The sequence below is a fragment of the Prunus persica genome, chromosome G2 (genome assembly GCF_000346465.2).
Source record: "Prunus persica cultivar Lovell chromosome G2, Prunus_persica_NCBIv2, whole genome shotgun sequence".
NCBI classification, from domain to species: Eukaryota; Viridiplantae; Streptophyta; class Magnoliopsida; order Rosales; family Rosaceae; genus Prunus; species Prunus persica.
The window spans coordinates 29,678,756-29,702,074 of NC_034010.1; the positions used below are offsets into that span (position 1 = coordinate 29,678,756).

The window sequence follows — 23,319 nt, forward strand, 5'->3', positions numbered from 1 at the left end:
GACACCATTTCTTCTCAGCCATACATGAAAATGAGGTTCATTTAGCCATTAACATGAACCTGAGCAAAAACATCTGCTTCTTCTTTGTAAAATATACTTTATCTTCTTGGGCCAATTGCATGGATTGCTTGAAAGAGAGGAGGAGGACGAAATTTTTGAAGACTTCAACGCACGTTTAGAAACCCAAGTCAGTTTTCCTTGGATGGAAATGGAAAAGATACAAAAGTTTACAGCCTCATCTTATGTCACCCATAGAACAATGCACTTGATTAAACTATACACATATTTAAACAAGTGGATGATGGTCTGCAAGGAGATGGTGCTCTCGTGCTCCTTCCTTGTCAAGTGCTCAAGTCAGGCATTGGTTTTATAATTTTATACACGTGCTTAAAAGAAGTAAGTAAAACCCACAAGCAATTTGAATTGGCAAAAGCTCTTTTATTTTTTAAGGGTGTGGTTCATGTTCGAAGTCTTGGAATGACCACTGGCGATCTCCAAATTGAGAATAAAAACGTCATGGGCCATTCCCAGTGCCCCTAAAATAACCCAAGTTACAAAGAAAATAGTAATTGAACCCAGAAAATAATAGTTTTAGAACAAAGCAAAGGAATCTTTAACCTGCATGTGCACGGAAAAGATCCACAAGAAAAAAGAAAGGTTGCACATCTTAGCACGTCAGTCCTAAAAATGAAGGTACCTGTAATGAAGACGATAGCTATAGATACATTGAGTGCATTTGCAGATTCCCAATATGGTTCTTCTAATCATAAAACAATGTAAACCAAACGCAAGGGATAACTTTATTCATGCTATAGACAAAGTGATCCAACCAAAGCACGGCACGGTCAGGATAATCTAATTAATCTGACTCGTGTAACCTGTGCCTTACAATGCAACCAACCACAAGATAGAGAGAGGGAGAGGAGGACAATAAAATTGTATCCAGGACTGAAAAATACATCAAACTACATCTTATTTCAGTTCTTATCACCACCACCGAGGACCTTCGAAGGTCACCAGTTCTAATTATTAGTAAGAAAAGCCAGCAGTGAATCACAGTGATTTCTGCCTAAAGCATAGAACACATTACCAAGGTCACACGCAAATACATAGGATGCGAGTGCAACATCTCACAGAGCCAACGTCATCCTCCTCCTATAGGTTTGAAGCTGCACTCTTGTCTAAAAACCATGTTAACTCATCCTCAGCTGAAAGCAACTGAGCAGGCAAAGTTTCAGAATGCTGACTTTTTCCAAGTGCCGTGCAGACAGCACTAGCTTTTCCCTCACCGGTCACTACCATTGCATTATATGCAGCAGAGTTGATCACTGGAAAGGTGAAAGTAATCCTCTCTGGAGGTGGTTTTGGTGAGTCCTTAATGCAAGTGACCCATTTGTTCTTCTCGTTGACAAGAGGATGACCGGGGAATAGAGAAGCAAGATGTCCATCTGGGCCCATACCCAGAAGCATGAGATCAAACTTTGGAAACCCAGTAGTTTTTGAAGTGGCTATCACATTCCGCTGAACCAAATGTTTAAGACAGGTCTCATAATCATCTGCTGCTCCCTCAGCTGAAAGTGCATCATTAATGGCATAAACCTGGCCCGGGGGAATTGGTACCTACGAAAATACCAAAACATGGCAAGATTAAGTGGATGAATGATTAACATATGTCTCTCTAGGCCCTTGCAAGACTAAGTATGGCCACATGCTTACTTAAAGTTTGATACAAGACAGCTTACTGTTGAATTGAAAAGCATGAGACCACCTAATAATTAGAAAAGGAAACCTAAAAATAATATGCATGGATCATAGCCACACATCAAACATTTACTCCAGTCACCCTTAACCTCAAGTGTACGTTTCTTTCTTTTGCTCATAACCAGTTATTTATTAGTTTCAATTTACTGGTGCACTCACTAACGTCACATCATGTTTTATCACAATATTATCACCTCTAATCGAACGAGTTTTTCGTAACATAGAATTATTTTCCTTTCAAAATAGAAAATACTAAGCCTCAAAGTATAATCTACAGAAATACATCAACAAAAACACAAAGTTATGCTGCCAATGCCATTGCTTTTCTTCATTATTGAAACCATAATTCCTATCCAACCCATAAACACAAAAGCAAGACCAAAAATTTCCAAATTTAACGAGAAGAAAAACAACAAGAGCAGTATCAAAATAAAATTCACGGCTTTTACATGGAAGATAGCAAGAGCTAGTGTTTTTACACAACGATTCAGAAGAAAGCATAAAAATTCTAGATAAAGTGCGAACCGTACACGATATATAATTTACCTTACTGAGGAAACCATCAAGAGCAAGCTTGTAGTTACTGTCAACGTGATCCCTCTTCACCACTCTCTCATCCACCCAGAACACATGCCATTTCGACCAGTCCACCGAATCCTTATACGGTGCTTCCGCTAATTTCCTGTAAATCCAACAAAATAACAAAATACCCACACACAAAAAACATAAACAAAGCGTCGCCAAAGAATAAATAAATAATAAAAAGACAGTAAATAAAATACAACTATAAAAATAAGTTTTTGGGACCTGAGCGCGTCAATGAGAGAGCCGCCGGATAAAACGACGGTGAAAGCCCCTCTCTCTTTCACAAACTTAGCGGACAGATCTGCGGTGTACTTGGCCAAACGCACCGCCACTTCCTCCTCCGTCTCAAACTTCTCTATCTTCTTATTCTGACCCGCCATCCTAGCTGATGCTGATGCCGATGCAGAAATTGGGTTCTTGAAATTGGTGCGAACGGATTTAAACGAGAGAGCTTGGAATATTGGTGACACTCGGAGTGAGATCAACGGCGCGCGAGATGTACGCGACGATGAGAGATTCGTGCGGAGAGACGATGAGAGAGAAAGAGGGGTAGTTGCGCACATGGAGGAGGCCATGCGCAGTGCGCACCCAATTTATTTTAGCTACTGGTTATGAAAATGACCGATCGGATCGGACCCAAAAGTTGTCTTGCAGTGACCAGTGAGAGCACGTACGGTTCGAGCTCGATAGTGTGCCTTTAGTTTGGTCTTTGGTCTCAACGGAAACTGACTTGGGCGGTAAACCCAAGGGACGCGCGTGGGTTTCTATTAGGTTGTTTGGGCTTCGGCCCACTTGAATTTTTTTGTTAAATACGGCCCATTTCATTTTCATTTTAAAAAGCCCATTTCTGTTTTACCAAGTCGCAAAACCCTAATATGCGCATTTCGTGTCGCATATAAACAAGAAAGCTTACGGGAAGCAGAGGTTTGTTGCCGTCGAGGGAGAGACAGAGAGAGTCGGAGAAGATGCAGATCTTCGTGAAAACCCTAACCGGGAAGACTATCACCCTTGAGGTGGAGTCCAGCGACACCATCGACAACGTCAAGGCCAAGATCCAGGACAAGGAAGGTAAACCATTCCCGTTCTCTAATCTCTCTCTACATTTTGCAATCATCAATTGCATGCTCAAATTCAAAGTAGTACTATTGAACGGTGATGATTTTTAATGGCTAATTTGTTTCTTATTATTTATTTTTTAAGGTATTCCACCGGACCAGCAGAGGCTCATTTTTGCCGGGAAGCAGCTCGAGGATGGCCGTACTCTCGCCGACTACAATATCCAGAAAGGTTACCTTCTTATTTCCCCCTGTTTGGTTGCTCAGAAACTCTAGGAAAATGTTATCTGGATTGATACCATTTCATTCCTTTATTGATATCGTTAGGGTATGCGATTAGCGCTAAGACTTAGTATAATTGTCAAGTGTTCAAGTTGATTTTAAAATGTGAATGAGTTTTTGAATTATGTTTCCCGTCACTATGGGGATTATGCTTGGCTGATAGTACAGATAGATGAGAAATGATTTTGATAATTACAAATTCAGCATTTTCGTAGTCAATTTATTCCAACTTTGGTCAAAGGTCTCAAAGCAGGGTTTGGACCCAGTGATGACCCACTTTATTTGTGTTGCAGGCAGTTTTGTGGTGTTAATACTTGAGCATTTATGCTTTCTGTTTATTTGTAGGTTGCCTGAAATTTATGTTGCTTTAATATTTTTCAGAATCAACTTTGCATTTGGTTCTGAGGCTCCGTGGTGGGATTATTGAGCCGTCTCTCATGGCATTGGCTAGGAAATACAACCAAGATAAGATGATATGCCGCAAGTGAGTTTCCACCTTTATGTTACTTGTAAAATGTTTGATTAATCTTTACACGGTTTTCTTTTGTTTGTCAAGTTCCATTGAAGTCATCTGGTTGTTTTATGTATTTAAGCCCACTGAAAATGTTTTTCTTTTAACTAGGTTTACTTCAATTTCCTCATTAAATTCCTTACTTTTTCCACACACAGAACTTCTTTGACATTATTGTATGAATGCTTATGAACAGGTGTTATGCACGCTTGCACCCTCGTGCTGTCAACTGCAGGAAAAAGAAGTGTGGACACAGCAACCAGGTATTTTATATAGGAGAATGATCCTGTTACTTTTCTCAGTACCTTATTTTTAGTAGTTTTGTTCTTTATTTGTGTTATTTTCTGTATGAATGCAGTTGAGGCCAAAGAAGAAGGTCAAGTAGACTGTGGATCGTGCCAGCAGTATATCGTGTTTTATTAGGTCATTTAGGTTATTGGCTGTTTCTTTTGAAACTCTATTAGCCTCAAACAGTTTTCTGTTAGAAAATTTAGAAACATCAATATGTTTGAACTTAACTTGTTTTGGGATTTCTAGTTTCCTATGTTTTATTTCGCCATGGTTTGAACCTTTTTGAAGAATGGCATTCATTAAGTTTGAGCCTTTCCATATCGCATACTTTTATTTTTGTGTGTTATTTTTGTAACAGGAATGATGAAATTTGTACTTCCACAATCCATATATAATTTGGATATGACCGTGATTACTGCGAATAGTAATAAGAACGTACATTCTAGCATACAAGACAAGGCTTAGTTAGGGATACTCTTTCCAATATGACCAGTTGTGATTATTTGTTGAGTAATGTTCGTTTTCCCAGCTTCTTTACACCAAAAGCAAATAAGTAGTCTCATTCCTGCTTACTTTCCCCACTTATTCTTCACATTCTGATCTTGTTAAGGGCACTTTCAATTTCATTTCTCCCGTGTATTCCATGTTTTAAGTTTCAACACAACAACTTGCCAAAGCTTCTTGTCCAAATTCATCTGTTCACGGAGGAGAAAAAGAACGCAGACGCAATAGTGTTAAATATAATCTGGTGATTAGCATCATTCTATTTTCCCTGCTCCAAGAAACAAACATAACAATCGGATTCACCTTGTTTGGAAAATGTTTTGGATCATTTTTTGAGGTGACTCCCGTGCCGCATATTCTAACTGGAGCAACTCTTGGGAACTCAGGCGCCAACCCAAAGCACCCAAATTTTCTTCTGCTTGTTTCACTGTCTTCACTCCAGGTATGGGAATGGTCCCTTTGCAAATGCACCAATTTATGGCAACCTACAAACACGACAGTTTTTATTCATACTTAAATCATTAGGCCCAAAGCCTGTCTAGCTATTCATGGCCGTATAATCGTTTAAATTATGTTAGTGTCATAAGTAGGACGCGTGCCAATATGTAATAATAAAAATTGAATTTACTTGTGGTATGGTTTTGCTCCTTTTTTGTGCAATTTCTTCAAGTGAGCTGAATAAAGGGTCCAGTCCTGGAAGAATTTGCCTGAATAGGAAGGCCCTGCAGAAACACCAATTAATCTGTAAACAATGTCTACTGGTTTCACACTCTGTCTACCTACCATATTGAAAAGGATAAATGAAGAAACCACGTACCGAGGGCCACGCGGAAGATTAGAGGGTGTATATTTCCCAGTAAGCATTCCAAGTCCTAAAGGACTATAAGCAATCAGGCGGATACCAAGAGAATCACATATATTCTTGATCTCCAGCTGATCTTCTCCCACGCTTAACAAAGAAAATTGCACCTAGAATCGGCTAAATATAAGATCAAGTGTTTCAGCGCACGGCATGTGCAATAGTTTTACTACTAAAAGCAGTGCTGATTCCACTTGAGCGCCATTTTTTCACAGTGAAATAGAACCCGATTAGTTTCATATCATCAACAAACAAGGGCACACTACCTGAGCTGTGCATAAGGGGACTCCCCGGGTTTTGAGGTAATCGTAGATCTTCACAAGCTGCTTCGGTCCATAGTTGCTGACCCCAACAGCTCGAACTAAACCCTACATGGTACCATCTCTATGAGTTGATCATTTTGTGCTCAATCTTGAAGCCACAAGGAATTTTACATAATTTTATGCTGTGCGTCTTGTGCTTACCTTGTCATGCATTGCAACCAACCCATCCCAAAGAGCTTTTTCTTGCAAAGGAGCATAATTTGCAGTTGACCAATGTAATTGTCCTATTCCAATTTGTTCAATCTGCATACGATCTATCGAGGCACTGGAAAAGCAATATTTGTTCATAGCCTGATTAGCTGAAGGTAGCTAGTGAGCTGTTTGGATTAACAAATTAATTAAAAGTGGGGAAGGTGCAACAGCATTCTAGTAGAGTTGGGGAAGCAGAGGAGAGAAGCACAAGGAGAAAAGCATACTTGCAAGCATTCAAAAACTGCCCCGGTGTTAGGCGCCAAGGATAGGCTGCAAACTTGGTAGCAATTACAATGTCCTTCTGCAGCCTCTTTTGCCCTGAAGAGATAGTTATTTAACAGATTAGACACGCACAAGTTCATCATCAAATTAAGAAAATATTATCATATTATCTCTGCATCAAACACGTAGATTACCGATTATATTAAGTGGGTTTACGCATGAATCGAATTCCATCTTGTAATTGTAGAGAAATTGGACTCAGCATCAATCAACCACAGGACATATTGTGCAGCATTTTAAAACTCCAAGTGATGGGGGCAATGCAGCAAAACTCAACCAGTTTTGTTCTTATATCTTAATAGCTTTACGAATTAAACCACCTTCCTTGTGGACATTTTATCATTCATCATCTATCCAACATATGGGTTATACGAGAAAAATAAAGTAAAAAACTTGAAAAGAAAATCAGACCTTGATACTCTCGGATGAACTTTCCAAGTAGTTTTTCACTCTTTCCATTCAACCTGCCGGTGCCATAGGAGTCCGCAGTGTCAAAAAGGTTGATGCCATTGTCCACAGCCAGACTGAAAGTCTGTTGAAGCTCATTGTCCATTGATTCCTGGTACCCCCAGAGAAGTTGGTTGCCCCATGCCCAAGTGCCAAACCCCATTGGAGACACACTCAGCGGACCCACCTTCACCTGCTCACTATACATAAGTTATAACTGATGACGCTGAAACATGCTTTTTTATGCATACATTTGTACATGACAGTATAGTGCAGAATGAGAGAAGTGAGAGAGAAATTGTTGTTACCTTTTCCCATGGCCAGAAGGGAGGGAGCTTGAGGAGCTTGGAGGGTGAAAAAGGGAGGTAAGTCTCACTTGAAGAGCTGATTGAAGGGCTGAAATAGGCTGCAGCTTTTAAGGTTAAGTAAGCCATTGATTTCCCTGTCTTTCTCCTTTCTTGCTCAATTGTGTCACTTTGGGAAGACAATTGAGGAAGAAGAGTTTGTCATGTCAGTGAGTATGTGGTCAGGAATTGGGATATTGAATTAGTGATGGGCTGCAAGTGGGTTATATAATATAATGGGCCCGCATGGCAAAGCCCAAAATAAACATGTGGCAATATAAATTAAAAAAATTGTTTGATGTTGACAGCTGTGGGATTTGAACCCACGCCCTTTCGGACCAGAGCCTAAATCTGGCGCCTTAGACCACTCGGCCAAACTGTCTTGTTGGTAGAGGGTCCGCCTGCAGCATATATAGTTTTGGTCAAAAGAAGATGTGGACCAACAAAATAAAAAAGGAAAATAATTAATCTGTTGACAGCTGTGGGATTTGAACCCACGCCCTTTCGGACCAGAGCCTAAATCTGGCGCCTTAGACCACTCGGCCAAACTGTCTTGTTGGTAGAGGTTCCGCCTGCAGCATATATAGTTTTGATCAAAAGAAGATGTGGACCAACAAAATAAAAAAGGAAAATAATTAATCTGTTGACAGCTGTGGGATTTGAACCCACGCCCTTTCGGACCAGAGCCTAAATCTGGCGCCTTAGACCACTCGGCCAAACTGTCCGATGGTTGTAACTTTGCCGAGTACAGATTTATAAAGGAAAATTGTGATATTTTATTGTCTCAGGCTGTCAGCTTCTGTCTCCTTGTTATGTTGGGCTTATGTGCAGTGCAGTATAGATATGAAACACATGATAAAATATTGGCCTTGTTGCTTGAGTGTGGCTAAAAAACTCGTTTTGCTTTCAAGTTATGGTAGTTACCTTTCTTAACATCTGGCGCCAAATTGAAGGATTTGTTTAATATTTTTCGTTGTGAATGAAATCCCATATAATACAAAAAGGATAGACCCACTAATAAAAACCTTCAATCGATGCATATCTCTGTTTCTAAGAGCATCTCTAGTAAAGGTTGTATAATGAGATGTATGTTAAATATACACTATTTGTGATTGGAATCACCTGCAATGAAGAGGTATAAATGATTATAAATTTGCATCACAACTGTGAGATGCAAATTTAGATACACATGTACATCTTTTTTTACATCCCATGTAGGTGAGGCCTACATGAGAAAAGGTGGATAAAAGTGAGCAAAATTAATTATACTTCTTTAGATTTACATCTTCCCTATTGGAGGAAAAACCACATTTACAACCCTCGAAGATGTAAAGGGGATGTAAAAGTGGCTTTACACCCCCGAAAATACACCCCCCACTATGGATGCTCTAACTTGTATTAATTTTCTAGTGGTGGCCTGATATCAATTTCAAGCCACAGTTCAAAACATGGTGAGAAGAATAGATTAGTTTGTGTGGAAATAATTTCAACTGCTTTATTGTTTCATGCAATAATTCATCACACTCTTGATCAATTTGATGCTTGATGTCATATTTCAACAAGCTCATGGTCCTGCTGCAAGTGCAACACACACAAACACATACATCCATGCATGGACAAGGACAAGGCTTAAACTTGCTTCTTCTCAAGTTGTCCAAACAAGAACAACTGTATGTTGTCATGTTCTTTAATTGCTCTCAAGGCCTGTCTGTCTTGAGTTATGTCTCTATCTTTCTGGCCAAATCAGTAGAAGATGTTAATTGACCTTAATCAATAGCTTTGCTGAATCCATTCATATATATACCTCACTCATGCTCAATACATCAGAGGAAAAATCTTCAAACTAATTTACAATTTACATCCAATCTTCAAGTCCAGAAATTTAACCAGTGTGAACTAGTAAAACGCGACGGATCGAACAGGATGCTTGGATCAAATCTATGCCAATCTTGAGGTGACAAAGAGGAGGCATCCACATGAGCCACGCTCAGAAGCTCATGTATTTCGTCTCCATGGCACCCAACATCATTGCTTGTATTGTTCTTGTGTGACTGTATCACTCCTCTCGGCTCTAATTCCTCATCTAGTCTCGAGCCATCAGCCATGATGTTTCCTTCCAACCCTTGACTAGGTTTTCCCACAACTTCATTTAGCTTCTGCATCTGTTCAAAAGCAAACAACATGTTTAATTTGACTGCCTAGCTAGCTACAAGTTTAGAATGCATTTTCAAATTATTATTACAAGTTAAAAGTAAAAGTATACCTGCATAAGCAAGGACTGCTTCTCCTCCTTTAAAGATTCAAAACGTGATGCTAAGTTGTCATAATCAGCCCTGAGTGTTCTGAAGTCTTGCTCTATTTGCTTCGACTTCCATCTAGCTCTTCTGTTCTGAAACCATATGGCAACCTGGCGAGGCTGCAGCCCAAGCTCTCTTGCAACCTGCACCTTCCTCCTTGGCTCGAGCTTTGAGTCCGCTTCGAATATGGACTCTAACAACCCGATTTGCTCATCGCTAAACCTCCTCTGGTTTTTGCTCTTGTTTTTCTTCCTCTTGGCAGTAGCCTGTGGTTCTAGGCTAGTGGTCACAGAACCAAAGTTTTCTGCTTCAGAGCACTCTGTCTTCTCCATATATTATCTTGGTTCTGTGTGTTGCTGTGAGAAATAAATAATAATGAAGGGAAGAATAAGATATTGCTAATTGTAGATGAAGGTGCTTTTAGAATCTTGGCAATAATGGTAGCTTGTAGAATATATAGTTAAGAAGATTGAAGAAAGTATCTTCTCAGCCACGCGGTTGCTTTCTGGTAATTGGAAGTGTTGATTGATGGATTATCCTAACCAATGGTGTTAGCAAACGTAAGCCACTCTCCATTTCATGCCTTGTGGACCTCTCTTATCTTCTTTCTTTCCCATCTCTACAACAAAGACAAAGACTTGCATACAATTTGGCTTGTGTGCTTCTCTTGGGTGGATAATAATAAAAGTACATACAATACAAATAGTGTTTGAAAAGAAGAAACTTGAACCTGATGATGAGCTAGCCGCTTAGTTTAGCTTAGGTGTCAACTTTCTTTTTTGACAATTCATGCCACTTTCTTGACTCCTGAGTTGAGTGTAACGTTAAATTTGCAAATTATAGTATTTGTAAAGTAATCATACTATCTGTATAAAAACCAAAAATAATACGTACCATGTATTATACAAGAAATTTGTCATCGTATGTAGAATTGATGGTCGCACTTTTGTCATGATATAGGTTTTACTTTAATTTAGATGAACAACAAACCATCATGACTACTTACGCAGCGGATGAGGATCAATTTGCGTCGCCTAATATCGACAAACGAAATGCTCAATTGTCAAGTTAAATCATAGGAAAAAGGCAATGGCTTTTTTTCATTTCAAGCCAATCATACAAGTGGGGCTTTGCACAAAGTGACCTCACTCTCCAGTTTGGTTTCTAGTGTTATATTTTATTTATTTATTGCAATTTGGTCTCTCGTCTTTAGCTTGATCCAGTACAAGTTGATGGGTCAATTCTTAGGTCCAATCTTTTTCAGGGCTTGTTCACTATTGTTGTCATTTACTTGACTGATTTGGGGTGACTTGGTTTTTATGCAGTTTCATTCATGGTTGGTGTGCTGTGCTGTCATCTAAAACCCTACTCTGACGTGCTCTCAGCTCATTCATTCATGAATCAAACTGTGAGGTTGAGAGATGCCTGCCTGCCTGCGTGGCTTGTGGGATTAGGCCACGCTTGCACGCCACGGTACCCCTTTAATTTGAAATCAAAGTGTGTGAGAGTTTATGCATTAATTTGGTTCCAAATTTCCAAATAAAACAAGTAAGCAGAAGAACCCTAATTTCCATAGGCCGAACTAGCGGTTCATTCATGTCGTCTGAGTATTGAACATGTTGGGACAAGAAGTTTGTTGTCCAGGATACTTGGCTTGGCTGGCTGCATTTCGTTTCGTGTGAGTGAGGCCTGATAAGATAAGCATAATAAAGATTAAAGCATTCTCTCCTACCCAAACTCTGCCTGTGAAAACGACCCAATAGTTTGTCTTAAACGACCATGATTACCCATATTTTCTTCTTTTCGTTCGGGTAAGTCTCTGATGTGGTATGTGTGTGTGGATAACCTTACCAAATTCATGCTGGTCTTGGCTTGGTGTTTAGGTGCTTTATAATGACACGTTTTAGAAAACGATTCGTGCCAAATGTCTGCCTCTGCCGACGACAACTAGCAGGCAAAATTTTGGTGCCTAAAAATCTGGAGTGACTTGTGTGGTTGTCCAATCATTAGGAAGAAGGGATTAAATCGCTGTCGTTGTTGTATGGTTTCAAGTTTCAACATCACCAATTCACTCTTCCTTGGTCACCGTAGGTTGACATTTAAGTTTTTGATTCCTTACGTTGTCCCTTAAGCTCAAAATATCTCTACAGTCACTTCTTGTGTGCTTCTCTAATCCATTTTTATGTTCTTTGATTATTATTATTATCTTCAAATTCCAATCTGACAAAAGAAAATTGCTGAAAGGCAAACACTAAACAGAGGGAAACTTGCAATTTAGCAAAACCCAGAAAGAGCAAAGATATACTGCTACTATCCTAATGGATCAAAGAATAATAAACGAGCCCAATATCAAATGCCCATTAGACCAACCCACTATCATTTCAACCTTATTTGTTTTTCGTCCCATTTTCGGCCGAATATTATAAATTGGCCTCTGATGCTTTTGGTGTGTTAGCCCAACTAGAGAGAAGACTAGAGAGACAGATTTTTTTTTAAAATTTTTTTTTCAAAGAGATAGACTTTGTGTCCGTTTTGCATTGATTTTTTGGGGTGATAAGTTTTTTTCTTTATAAAAAAAATTGGGAAGCTCAACCTGTTTGGTAACCTATGAGGAAATCACTTATTGTTAAAAATTATTGTGGAAAACAATAATAAGAGAAAGCAACTAATGAGCTACTTTCATTTTCTAATTATACTTCAATCAGATTTAAGAAGGCATTGTGTTTTAATGAATTTTATAAACTATTTTCTCTCACAGCAAATTTAACAACGATTATTTTCATAGCACATTAATGCGAAACTAGCCTTAAAAGAATTAGAATGCTATGATTCAATAACATACTTGGCCACTATATGTAAGTCATGACTACCTACAATGATTTCACAATCTAACATATCCACTAAAATATACCATGCACTGCCCTACACTACTAATTCTCTTTCTTTTTATTCTTTTTAATAAGATAATATATGACTGTGGAAATCAAAGATGATAGTCATAAATAATAAGGATCCAGATCCAACGGTAGACGTTGACTCTGTTGTTAAATTAATCAGATATTAATAATAGGGTAAGTGAGTGTTAAGTGTGCGCCTATATAAACATTAGTGTGAGCGACAAAAGCAGCCCACCCTAACCCTACAGCTGGTTCCAGAAATCAACACGATCGACTAGTACCGGACCCATGCACTGTCTCTCTCTCTCTCTGTCTATGCAGCCCTTCTTTTTTCTTTTCTTTCTCGTAAAGTAAGTAAACCAAATGATTATATATTTATTTATATATGACGTACCACACAAACCCCAATATAATTTATAGTTAACCTATTTCATTCCATACAAGAAATATGCTTTATTTACCCTTTGCCTCTTTGGTTTGGATTAACACAACAGATGAAGAACAACCCTGGACAAGAGCCGAGTTGCAGATTGATGAGATGATGATGATGACGATGACGATGAATTGGAGTTTATGTAAAGGAAGCATGTCCTTTTGAGGGGAATGTTGTCTGGCACGAGGCCACCAATCTTGGTTCCTTCCAAATTTCAATCCATACCGATCTTTGATCAGAATTTACGTTCTACGTACAGACGCTCAGGGACTGTGTATGTTAGTGTCCTCGGACCAGGCTTCATTCCCCTCAATTCACTGCTTTCATCTAATTTGCCAACACAGCAGTGTTCTTGATTATTTTCGCCAATATTGGTATTCCGATCTACTGCGTGTGGCGGATCCATCGATCTCCAGGTGGGTTTGACTAATCCCAAAACTGTTTCTAATTTGAGATGTTGATCAACTAGCAGATTGGTGTAATGATATATGTATAGGGTCTGGAAAAGAAAAAACATTAATCATTTGCTTTTGACTTATGATTCATGTTTTCACTATAAATTTCATGTTTTCCACATTTGGATGTGAATTTCTGTCTGTCTTTTACTTTTTTGGTTCATCATTGGATAGAGTTTTCTCTTGACAACCCTAGGTTTTCCAATCTGTCTGATATTGTCTTTGGTGTTAGCTATCTAGGGTTAAACCTCCTTGCTCTTTTTTGTTTCTTTTTTTATTAATAAATAATAGATCTCATGATTACTTTTCGTTTTCTTCTCAAACCTCCCTAGGGTTTGTTAAGAGCAAACAAATTTTGGGGTTTCATCTCTTGGATAATATCGATCCATTCAAAAACATTAAGCTAATTGGTTCGCTAAGATTAAGCTAATTGTTTGTTAATTAAATAATGATTTCAGCAGTTTATACTTGGTGGTAGTGGTAGTGGTAGTGGGGGGGTGGGATGGAGTTGCAGAGCTGTATCACAGTATAAGTATGATATTGATCTCCATCCCCTTTCAGCAGCTTTACTAATGTATTGATGTCAATATATTATTTGTTTAACTCCAATGTTTTGAGACTTTTATTGGAAAAGACTTGGATGGAGTTGCCGTAAAGATATATCCACACTCGCAGTGCGGACATATATTCTGTCGATTCTTTTTTATTGTGATACCGTTTCCTTTTGTAAAAGAGGGGCATCATCTTTCTTTCATGTCTTTTCGAAATCTTTCTTTTCGTTTCAGTGTTTTTTCTTGACAATGCCATCTATATCCTCTACATATATACTTATCTATGTTATATACGTGTGTGTTCATGTGTCTGTAATGTATGGAGGGGAGGAGGGGTTTGAGGTTCAGCTTGAATACAGCATGATCACACCATTTAGTTTTTTTCCTTATGATCTGTTTGAATCGAAGACATCCCCCCCTTTTGTTACAGATACAGATATAGATTGGCATGAGCTTATATTGCCTCCAATTCTGAGAATGCCGGTTTTTGCATTTTTAATTTCCATGTCCACATTTACTTAATTATTGTGAGTTGGGATATGGCTTTGCCTTGGATCATGTATGCACATTCTCATTTTGTCATATATATATATATATACTACTTAGTACTGTTTAATGGCAGGGAGGGCCACGTGATTAGTAAAATAAACATTTGGTACATTTTATATATTATATATTATATGGTGAGAGTAGTGGGTTGCAGGTGTGCAATGTGCAATATTGTGCAATGTGCAATGTGCGAGACAAAGGACAGAACAAAAAAAGAAGAAGACGACTTTTATTTTCATTAGGTGGAACAGAAAGCGATCACTCTGGAAATGTTATGCAGGTTTTATATTGCCACCTGCAGTGAAGACGATGAAGCATCATGCCTTAACACTTCAAGACTCGCTTGTTTATTTATGAGGAGAATTACCTCTTATGTACTTCTTCATAGAGAAGTGATTCTGCAAGAAGTGTTTTTTGTCTCATCTAAAATCACTCTCAATTCATTCCGCTAAATATATAAAAGAATTTTTAATTTTTACAAAGCCAAATGTACAAGATTACCAGAAATTAACAATTGGACTTGTTTTGGGATCAGCAAAAGCAATTTCTTTGCTGCTTTCATTAGTGTAAAGGTAAATTGCTAAGTTGTTTTTTAAGGATGGCTGGCAACGTTGCACACCAGACCAACCGACCAAATGCAGTAGGTTTAGTTGCTTTGCTCTCCATTACCTGTGAGTATGCAATACAATAATAAATGTAGTGACCATTTCACGAGAAGAGTTGCCAACCATTGGTGTTTGGCTTCGATTATATTAGGGTAGGGATAGGGAATAGGAAATCGGGCACGTGGACGGGGATGGGGATCGGGGTTGAGAAAATCAATTTTTTTAACTCATATAAATTAGTAGCTAGTTTATTAATTTTGTTAATCATCCCAAAATGTGTGTTTTGCCACTTTGAGGAAGGTGAATGAATTTAAAATGTATTTGGAATAAGCATCTTGACAACTTGATTATAATATCACCCTCTAAATGAAGAGAAATTCTCATGTTACAAGAATATCATTGTGTTATTAGTCGAAGATAACAAATCAATGATATCCTGTTATGAATAATTTTTTTTGCTCTAAATAGTCGATAACCTACCTTATACCCATCGAAATGTGAATGTACAACAACATGAGCTGCTAGCTGTACGTTATTACATATGCATATAAATCTTATTAAGTTATTAGGCATGAGCTCATAATCAACTGTCTTTTTTCACTGCAGATTTGGAGATCACAAAAGAAGAAGAAAAAAATTATCAGGGCAGCAAAAATAAACAAAAATCCTAGAATATCTAGTGTGGGGTGTCAAATCCTATGATAATACCTAAATTTATACTTCTTGTTATTTTCTGAAAATAAATAATATATCATACAGGCCACAGCTAGTTGATATATGGCCGGCCCTTCAATTATAAAATTATATAAAAATGAAGTTGATTTAGATTTATTTATTAGTGTGATGAAGCAGATCATTGGCTAAAACACTCACATGGAATGGAATATTGTTTTTAATTAACCATATATGGCCAGTAAATTGAGAAATTGACTGCACTGCATGACGCATGCATGCAATTTGCAATTTGCAAATGCAATGCAGTTAATATATAGACATATTAATAGAAGAGAATCACGTCAACACAAGACTACATACACACAGCTCATCATTTACCAAAATAAAACAAACACAACTCATTAATTTACACAAGGTGCAAATTAAATCCCTAATTTCTAAATTTTAACCGTAAAAGCCCGAAATGGAAGGAGCCATCTCATTACACCACATTTCTCCTCTCTTGTCTCTCTCTCTCTCTCTCTCTCTCTCTCTCTCTCTCTCTCTCTCTCTCGTCTCGGTCTTTCTATCTAAAGTACTAAACCCCAAATCATCGCTCTTCCTTTTGTTGCAGCTGTCCAACCAGCCTGTTTCCCGCCGGTAGGGAATAGGGGAGAGAAAATAAGTCTCTACCCTTCTCTCCCCAACTCCTTTTCCGACGTACCCCGCCCTCCATCCAATGCCCTCCTCCTCCTCCTCCAACATTCCCAATAACTCACATCATCATCATTTCAATACTACTATTTCCATTCCATGCATAATCTCCGGTCCCACCACCTTCCGCCGCCTTTCTCACCTCCACGGCCGCCATCAATATTGCCGCCCTTACTTTTGTACAACCTCAGTATTCATCATATCTTCCTCCGCTTCTCTTTTACCATAGCCGTGGTTAGGTAGCAATATTTTAATATCGATATCCATATCGATATACAAAAATATCCCTACGATCTCATCCTTCGATACATTCGACATCGATATATACACACAAAAGGAGGACGTACCTACAAACCAAATATATTGCCGATCATCAGAGAGAGATCGACATAGTTCTTTGATTAATTAATTAATTAATTTTTTTTATTAAAAAAATTAGTTAATTAATTAATCAAAACGAATCGCTCTCGCTCTCTCGATGTTCTTCATTCCCAGAATACCATTCCTAGACTCCGCCTTAGACCTTGCCACCCTGCTCTTCATCTCCGCCCTCATCATCCTCTCCCTCCTCTCCCTCTGCTTCATCTTCCACCTCTGCTTCAAGTCCCGCACCGCTCTCCATCTCCAACACTTCAACTCCCTCTGGACCGTCCGATTCCTCCTCGTCCTCTTCGTCATCTTCTGGTCCCTCAACGAGCTCCTCCGTATCCCCACCCTCCGCCGCACCTACCTCTACCCTTTCTTCTCCACCCTCGCCCCCTTCGAGGAGCCCCACTTCTGCAAAATCCATGTGGCTCTCTCCCTGGGGTTTTTCGAGCCCGCCTTCTTGGTCACCCTCCTCTTCCTCGTCGACGTCTCCATCGAGAAAAAGACCCCCAATGCCTTCTGGGCCATTGCCTTCGTCCTCGCCACCTGTCTCCCCATGGCTCTGGTCCAAGTTATCTTCTTGTTCTTCAACCCCTTTCAGAAGCTCCGCCTCCCCGTGCCCGACTTTTTCGTGCGGAGCTATGTCGTCAGCAAGAGCGAGTTGGGGATCAGCATGGTGTCCTGCGCGTACCCTTTGTTGAACACCATCATGTTCGGTTCGTTTGGGGCTGCGTACTCGCTCTGGTTTTTGTTTTCGTGCTGGAAGGTTTTGTCTTTGGTGATCAACAAAGGGCTGAGGACGCGCATTTACACCCTGGCAGCCACGGTACTGGTGCCGTTGCCGCTGCAGATCATTTTCATGGGGCTGAGCAATTTTTGGAAGCCGGACCACCCGGCCTTCGCCGCAGTCTCCTTCGTTGCGTTTCTCGCCACGCTCACATGCGCCGCGGTGGGGGAGGGCATTTTGGTCATTAAACCCATCGGTGACTCCTTGGCGGCCGGAGGAGATGCTTGCCGGTGGAATAGGGAGAAAAAACCGGCGGAGGTCGCGGATAGTGGAGATAAGTGTGCCGTCTGATTAAGGGAACTAATGATTCATCATTGGATATTCCTCAACGTACGGTTACGATCGACGAAGAAGAAGATGATGTTCTAGTTAGAATTATGAGGGCCTTTCGGTCACTTGTCACCATGCAATAAATTTTTTTCCTTTTTCGGGTAAGTACACAACATGGAAGGAAGCAATTGCAAGGGAGGAAAATGTGAAGCTAGTGCGTATGTTTGATGTTTTCCTTTCTTCCCCTCTAGATTTTATATAGATTTTTTCTTTTCATTCTTCTTTTTTGGCTAAATTACTGCAAACTGTGATGATGAAATGAGAAAAAATCACGTGCGATACCCTTTTATCCTTCAAGTTTTCATGCTTGTTCTTATTCCAATGTTTTATTTTATATATATATATATATATGTGTGTGTGTGTGTTAGATTGGCACTCCGGAAACGTAGCAGTTTTTGTGTCATGGTTATATGGGTGGAATGATCTGAAAACAATTGATGCTGTTGTTGTTGTTGTTTATAATGAGATTGAATTACTGGAGTTACTGAATTAAATGGATTGTTTGAAATTCATGCAAATCATCTTTAACTTTCTTTGAATTTATTGTCTTTTCTTTTTTTGGGTCTAGGAAGTCCTTATTATATATGAAAAATTGAAATCAGTCTTTTGCAATGAATCCGAGAGTATTTAAAGTTTGTTTGGTAACCATTTCGTTTTTAGTTCTCAGTTTCGTATTAGAGAGATAGAGGGAAAATATATGGGAGAAATTAGGGATATAGAATGGTGGAGATATAATAATAAATAATAGTGGCAGGAATGTGAAAGAAATGTTTATGAAATTATACACAGAATTAAAACTCAAAATCAAAACCGAAATGTTTCTTTGTAATGAACCCTAATTTACTTGCATGTTCTCTTTTTGTTCTCATAATATTTTATTTTCCACATCATGAATTCCAGTTCAAGCCCATTGAAATACTCTTCTTTTTCTGGGCCTGGTGATGCTTTTTTCACCACTGGCCTCAGATTGGACTTCTCCAAATCCATATGTGGTGTCTTTGTGCTATCCAGCCCAACAATTTAAACTTGGAGATACCCTACCAGTAACTACCATGCAGCAACCTGCCTCGAAAAAATGGGGTTTAGACTGCTGCCTCAAAATCTACTTGATCTTCAATGTCCAGCCATATTTTTGTACCATGGACCATCTTTCATGATTCATGAATCATGAACATAATAAAGCAAAAAAACATATATATATATCAGTCCTGATCTCTTGGACTACAGGTGTCCAAGAGATTTGTGGTCACTCACCGTTGGATATAAATTTAACGATTCACTCACTCTTGCACTCCTTTTAAGAAATTTTTTTGAACCATTGAATTAATATCCAACGGTGGGTGACCACAATCTCTTGGACTCCTGTGGTCCAAGAGATCGGGACTGATATATATATATATATATATATATATATTTGGTCTGAAAACCCACCTGAAAATCAAATGGTCCCCCCAACTCCGAAGGACCACCACCCACCTGAAAATCAAATGGTCTGAAAACCCAAATTGGTTGCCTGTTATAATCAAGGTAGATGGCATTTAATTATGAAAAATACTCATTGGCAGACAAGGAAACAAATAAACTTTTCTTATTAATACATAATTTTTTATATATCATAATTACCCCAAAACCAATCTTATTACCTGTCATTTTCAAAAATCCCGATCAGACAATTTCCTTTTTCTGAAAAACTAGTTGCATTTTGAAAACGTTGCCGTATTCTTGGAAGGACATTGTGTATCTAAGAAGTTGGAGAGAGAGGCAGGCTGCCAGTGCCAAGCAAACAAAAGAAGAAAGGAGAGAGAGAAAAAGCAAAAGGCCTACTCAATTCTGTTTCCATAGATGCTCTGTCGACAGACACAATCAACTTTCCTTCCTTTCGTGAGTCTTTTGACCTAAAATAAATAAATAAACAAAAGAAGAAAGGAACCACACCCACCGGGCCACAGGGCCACAGCTAGCTAACCATTCCCATTTTGTGGGTCATTATTCAACGGCTATATCTCAAAAGTTCTTCTTTCAAGTTAGAATCCCATGCATCAACCTAATATTCAAAACTGACGTAATAATCTCGCCATCTTGATCGCACGGTTCAGGATTCCCCGTTCAGGAAACTTGTGCATCAATCAATCGCATGCTTTTGTTAGTTGTGTGATTAAACAAAATTTTCCAAATAACAAGGGCCAAGATATTAGGAGCCCATGCATCTTTCTGGGCAATGTCACACTCCACAAAGTCATCACAATACCTTCCTTCACAGCAATTTTTGCAGTAATATCTGGCACAGAATCCGCTCCTAGATTGAGGCTGGGGCTGGGCCCCATGTGGGGGTACTAGTAGCACTTGAAAAACTTTGGGTAGATTTGCTTTTTTCCTTTTTCACTACTCTATCTCTATGCTATGAATGTGTGTTTTTATTTTTATTTTAACAAAGCGATATTTTAACTATTTTAATGCACGGGAAGGTGATTTAACGAGCTCGCGGACGCATCGACTTAGTCAAGGGTAACCCTCATTTGCATTTTCATAATTTTATTAGGGGTACAATTCACAAATAAAGGATAATTTCCAGAGAACAAATATACAAGCAAGCAATTGTTGACAAATTAAAAATTAATAATAAGAAGCTGACGTGACGCTCCCTGTCCCTGATGTAAACAATGGAGAATTGTGACATGTTGGAGGCATGTGAGACGCTCACGTGACACCTCATTGTCGTCGGTCCCATGTAGCCGAAAAGGACCCCGCAAATTTGCTTTGCCAGAGAAGCGTTTGCTACTCGTCGTCATCCACGTGGCTTACCTGCTTCGCAAGATTGAATTCTTTGATTTTTCTTGGTGATGTTTTTCTATGCACGGTTGAAATTCTTCTATTTCCAGGTTATTTCTGACTGTATATTTATCAATAGATTCAATACTATAAATTAAAAAATGACGTTTGATATGATGAGATTATTTAGAATCCAGCTTTTATTTTATTTCCCAAAATATCCCTATTAAAGATAATGTCTGTTAACGTGTTGATTAATATTAGCTATAAGTATTAACAGTAGTAATTGTGAAATACGAGTGAGATGATAAGTTTTGAAAGAAACAAATTAATTTGGAAACTAACTATGAATTGTGGGAGTGCCAATAGTCCTTTTTTTAGCCTTTTAGCAGGCGTAGGAATTCTAGTTTTGGAAACCAAAAACAAAAAAGTCAAATTAAGTCCCAATATTTGTAACGTCTTGTAAGTTTTTCCAGCTGTGAAAACCTCCGAGAGAGCTTCGCAAACCATATATATATATATATCTTGGACGGCGATGATCTCTCTCTCTCTCTCTCTCTCTCTCTCTCTCTCTCTCATAAAGTCATAAAGTCATAATTCGGAACCCACAGCCCATTTAGACGTGACTCTTTTTTCATTTTTCGTCTCTGGAAGAGGCTAGGTGAGAAGGAACCTTTGTGTATAAGGTAAGCAAACCCTAGAAACATCGTCACCCACATACAACCTCCACGCCTTTAAGCCTTATATAAATAGCAAGCTCGCCCTCTCCAAAAACCTCTCACTTTATCTTTTTCTATTGTTCATCATCTCATATATGTGGGTTGTTGAATCTGATATTCATCTATCATGAGCAATATTCCAAGATCTCTAACCGACTCCGCCCTCACCCTCTTCAATCTTGCAATCTCTGCTTCTGATCCTTGGCCTTTTTCTTTCATCTTTTTATAACCCACCAAGAAAATTCACTTCTGTTAGTCTTTCTTTAATTTTTCCACTAGACTCTATTAGCTAGGGTATTTTTGGTTTCTGGGTACGTAATCAATATTCTTGTGATCGGAAATGGGGTTTAGCGGCGACAGGGACAACAAACACCACCACCTCAATTTTCACCTTCACTTTCCCCACCTTCTTCATCACCATGTCAAGAACAACAAGGAGCCCAAAGACATTCCAAAGGGCTGTTTGGCCGTCATGGTGGGCCAGGGCGAGGAGCAACAGAGGTTTGTGATCCCTGTGATCTACATCAACCACCCACTCTTCATGCAGCTGTTGAAGGAAGCCGAGGAAGAGTATGGCTTTGATCAGAAGGGCCCAATCACCATTCCTTGTCACGTGGAGGAGTTCCGCACCGTTCAAGGCATGATCGATAGGGAGACTTCAGTCCACTGCCGTCACCACCATAATCAGCAGCAGCACCACCAACATCATCATGTCTTGTGTTTTAGGGTTTGATTTCATTGTTGTTGGGCAGTTATGTAAATATACAATCCATATATTAATTTCCTTCGATTGATTGTTTGGTTGTGAGGACGCCTAGGGTTCTTTTCTATTTCGTTGGGACTTCATACTCGTATTTGGTTGTGAGTTTACGATGATCTTGGAAAGAGATCAATGGATCATATTTATGTGTATGATTTTGGGTATATTCGTTTTGGTGCCTCAATAAAGATGAAAATCACCTTTTGGGTTGGGTGCCTTTGATTTGTACATGTTCTTTTTCCGTTTCTTTTTCTTTCTTGTTGTTGATAGGTGAAATGCGTAAAACTATGAAGCTGGTTGTTGGAGATAAGAAATAGGGCTAAGGCTTACCATCGATCAGATGTTGTTGTATCTGCGGTGGTGGTGTTTAGTTTACCAATATTTTGTTTTTTGTTCACATTTGCGTTTTCGCCGCAAAACCCATTAACTTAGGGGGTAATTAACTTACACTTAAACTAGTATTATGCTTGATTGACGAGTTATTCTTATCTAATTGAATACGTCAACTGAAATATTACGTTTTATAAGACATTGACTTCCTATAGATATAGATATAGATAAAATGGCAAGGCAGAAAGTAATACATATTTGACTCAATCATTTGCTTTGCCTTCGTTTCGTATAGATTAGTTTGTTTGACTTTCCACCGCTGCCCATGTGCACAAATGTGAACTACTCCATTTGGGGCATGTAGTAAACATGCTCTTCTTTCAAAGGAACCTTTCTTTAGTAATCATTCGTCGATTGGCACACGTAAACGGACCATACCCAAAATGGGACGCCAAACTCAATACAATATGAATGACCAAACAAAACCATCTATCTGATTCTGGCCGCTATTTTACTCCTCGACGCTTCCAGACCCATATTTGCCCAAGTGAAAAAGTTCAGGCGAAAAGGCAATCATATATTGCTGGCCTTGGAAACAATTTGTAACATAAAGCTTAGAGTACTGAAAAATCAAGTGATGTCAACATTCCTTGCATTGCACTAATTA

General features: G+C 38.9%; 6 protein-coding genes, 1 long non-coding RNA gene and 3 other non-coding genes across 11 annotated transcripts; 3 read left to right on the forward strand and 7 right to left on the reverse strand.

The window, feature by feature from the left end:
- Positions 778 to 3,183, reverse strand: LOC18785532 (probable 6-phosphogluconolactonase 4, chloroplastic). The gene is made up of 3 exons (XM_007218648.2): positions 2,569 to 3,183; positions 2,308 to 2,443; positions 778 to 1,620 (listed from the first exon to the last, which is right to left on the reverse strand). The coding sequence occupies exons 1-3, from the start codon at positions 2,919 to 2,921 to the stop codon at positions 1,156 to 1,158; spliced, it is 954 nt and encodes a 317-aa protein (XP_007218710.2). The 5' UTR covers positions 2,922 to 3,183; the 3' UTR covers positions 778 to 1,155.
- On the forward strand, positions 3,196 to 4,888 carry LOC18785272 (ubiquitin-60S ribosomal protein L40). Its single transcript, XM_007218534.2, has 5 exons — positions 3,196 to 3,414; positions 3,547 to 3,633; positions 4,065 to 4,167; positions 4,391 to 4,457; positions 4,553 to 4,888. Exons 1-5 carry the CDS (start codon positions 3,312 to 3,314, stop codon positions 4,577 to 4,579), a joined length of 387 nt encoding a protein of 128 aa, XP_007218596.1. The 5' UTR covers positions 3,196 to 3,311; the 3' UTR covers positions 4,580 to 4,888.
- Positions 4,876 to 7,621, reverse strand: LOC18785170 (pyridoxal reductase, chloroplastic). Of its 2 annotated transcripts, XM_020556120.1 has the most exons (9): positions 7,401 to 7,620; positions 7,057 to 7,285; positions 6,588 to 6,681; positions 6,313 to 6,436; positions 6,115 to 6,216; positions 5,807 to 5,958; positions 5,618 to 5,711; positions 5,293 to 5,474; positions 4,876 to 5,180 (listed from the first exon to the last, which is right to left on the reverse strand). In XM_020556120.1, exons 1-9 carry the CDS (start codon positions 7,524 to 7,526, stop codon positions 5,177 to 5,179), a joined length of 1,107 nt encoding a protein of 368 aa, XP_020411709.1. In that variant the 5' UTR covers positions 7,527 to 7,620; the 3' UTR covers positions 4,876 to 5,176. The 2 variants fall into 2 exon arrangements, with proteins under 2 accessions (XP_020411709.1, XP_007218157.1); XM_007218095.2 differs by lacking the exon at positions 4,876 to 5,180 and having other exon boundaries at positions 5,289 to 5,474; positions 7,401 to 7,621.
- TRNAL-UAG lies at positions 7,739 to 7,818 on the reverse strand. Its single transcript has one exon. It is a non-coding gene; the product is annotated as a tRNA-Leu (tRNA).
- TRNAL-UAG lies at positions 7,910 to 7,989 on the reverse strand. Its single transcript has one exon. It is a non-coding gene; the product is annotated as a tRNA-Leu (tRNA).
- Positions 8,081 to 8,160, reverse strand: TRNAL-UAG. Its single transcript has one exon. It is a non-coding gene; the product is annotated as a tRNA-Leu (tRNA).
- Positions 8,963 to 10,309, reverse strand: LOC18784769 (homeobox-leucine zipper protein ATHB-12). The gene is made up of 2 exons (XM_007218307.2): positions 9,700 to 10,309; positions 8,963 to 9,598 (listed from the first exon to the last, which is right to left on the reverse strand). Exons 1-2 carry the CDS (start codon positions 10,063 to 10,065, stop codon positions 9,305 to 9,307), a joined length of 660 nt encoding a protein of 219 aa, XP_007218369.1. The 5' UTR covers positions 10,066 to 10,309; the 3' UTR covers positions 8,963 to 9,304.
- LOC109947085 lies at positions 12,891 to 15,150 on the forward strand. Its single transcript, XR_002270078.1, has 2 exons — positions 12,891 to 12,980; positions 13,125 to 15,150. It is a non-coding gene; the product is annotated as an uncharacterized LOC109947085 (long non-coding RNA).
- LOC109947454 (high mobility group nucleosome-binding domain-containing protein 5-like) lies at positions 17,109 to 20,398 on the reverse strand. Its single transcript, XM_020557464.1, has 2 exons — positions 20,323 to 20,398; positions 17,109 to 18,031 (listed from the first exon to the last, which is right to left on the reverse strand). Exons 1-2 carry the CDS (start codon positions 20,396 to 20,398, stop codon positions 17,109 to 17,111), a joined length of 999 nt encoding a protein of 332 aa, XP_020413053.1.
- Positions 21,412 to 22,550, forward strand: LOC18785952 (auxin-responsive protein SAUR32). The gene has a single exon (XM_007218529.2). It carries the CDS (start codon positions 21,903 to 21,905, stop codon positions 22,293 to 22,295), a length of 393 nt encoding a protein of 130 aa, XP_007218591.1. The 5' UTR covers positions 21,412 to 21,902; the 3' UTR covers positions 22,296 to 22,550.

Excerpts from the sequence above, each read along its gene's own strand:
- LOC109947454 (XM_020557464.1), bottom strand. The coding sequence starts at position 20,398 with ATGGGGCCCAGCCCCAGCCTCAATCTAGGAGCGGATTCTGTGCCAGAT. Across the intron at positions 18,032-20,322 it reads AAAAATTGCTGTGAAGGAAG|ACGGCACACTTATCTCCACT; the intron begins GTATTGTGATGA and ends TCCCTTAATCAG.
- LOC18784769 (XM_007218307.2), bottom strand. The coding sequence starts at position 10,065 with ATGGAGAAGACAGAGTGCTCTGAAGCAGAAAACTTTGGTTCTGTGACC. Across the intron at positions 9,599-9,699 it reads AGCAGTCCTTGCTTATGCAG|ATGCAGAAGCTAAATGAAGT; the intron begins GTATACTTTTAC and ends GCTTTTGAACAG.
- LOC18785272 (XM_007218534.2), top strand. The coding sequence starts at position 3,312 with ATGCAGATCTTCGTGAAAACCCTAACCGGGAAGACTATCACCCTTGAG. Across the intron at positions 3,634-4,064 it reads CGACTACAATATCCAGAAAG|AATCAACTTTGCATTTGGTT; the intron begins GTTACCTTCTTA and ends AATATTTTTCAG. Across the intron at positions 4,458-4,552 it reads AGTGTGGACACAGCAACCAG|TTGAGGCCAAAGAAGAAGGT; the intron begins GTATTTTATATA and ends GTATGAATGCAG.
- LOC18785952 (XM_007218529.2), top strand. The coding sequence starts at position 21,903 with ATGGGGTTTAGCGGCGACAGGGACAACAAACACCACCACCTCAATTTT.
- LOC18785532 (XM_007218648.2), bottom strand. The coding sequence starts at position 2,921 with ATGGCCTCCTCCATGTGCGCAACTACCCCTCTTTCTCTCTCATCGTCT. Across the intron at positions 2,444-2,568 it reads TCTCTCATTGACGCGCTCAG|GAAATTAGCGGAAGCACCGT; the intron begins GTCCCAAAAACT and ends TTGGATTTACAG. Across the intron at positions 1,621-2,307 it reads TTGATGGTTTCCTCAGTAAG|GTACCAATTCCCCCGGGCCA; the intron begins GTAAATTATATA and ends GTATTTTCGTAG.
- LOC18785170 (XM_020556120.1), bottom strand. The coding sequence starts at position 7,526 with ATGGCTTACTTAACCTTAAAAGCTGCAGCCTATTTCAGCCCTTCAATC. Across the intron at positions 6,437-6,587 it reads CAGTTTTTGAATGCTTGCAA|TGCCTCGATAGATCGTATGC; the intron begins GTATGCTTTTCT and ends TTGCTTTTCCAG. Across the intron at positions 5,959-6,114 it reads TCCCCTTATGCACAGCTCAG|GTGCAATTTTCTTTGTTAAG; the intron begins GTAGTGTGCCCT and ends AGCCGATTCTAG.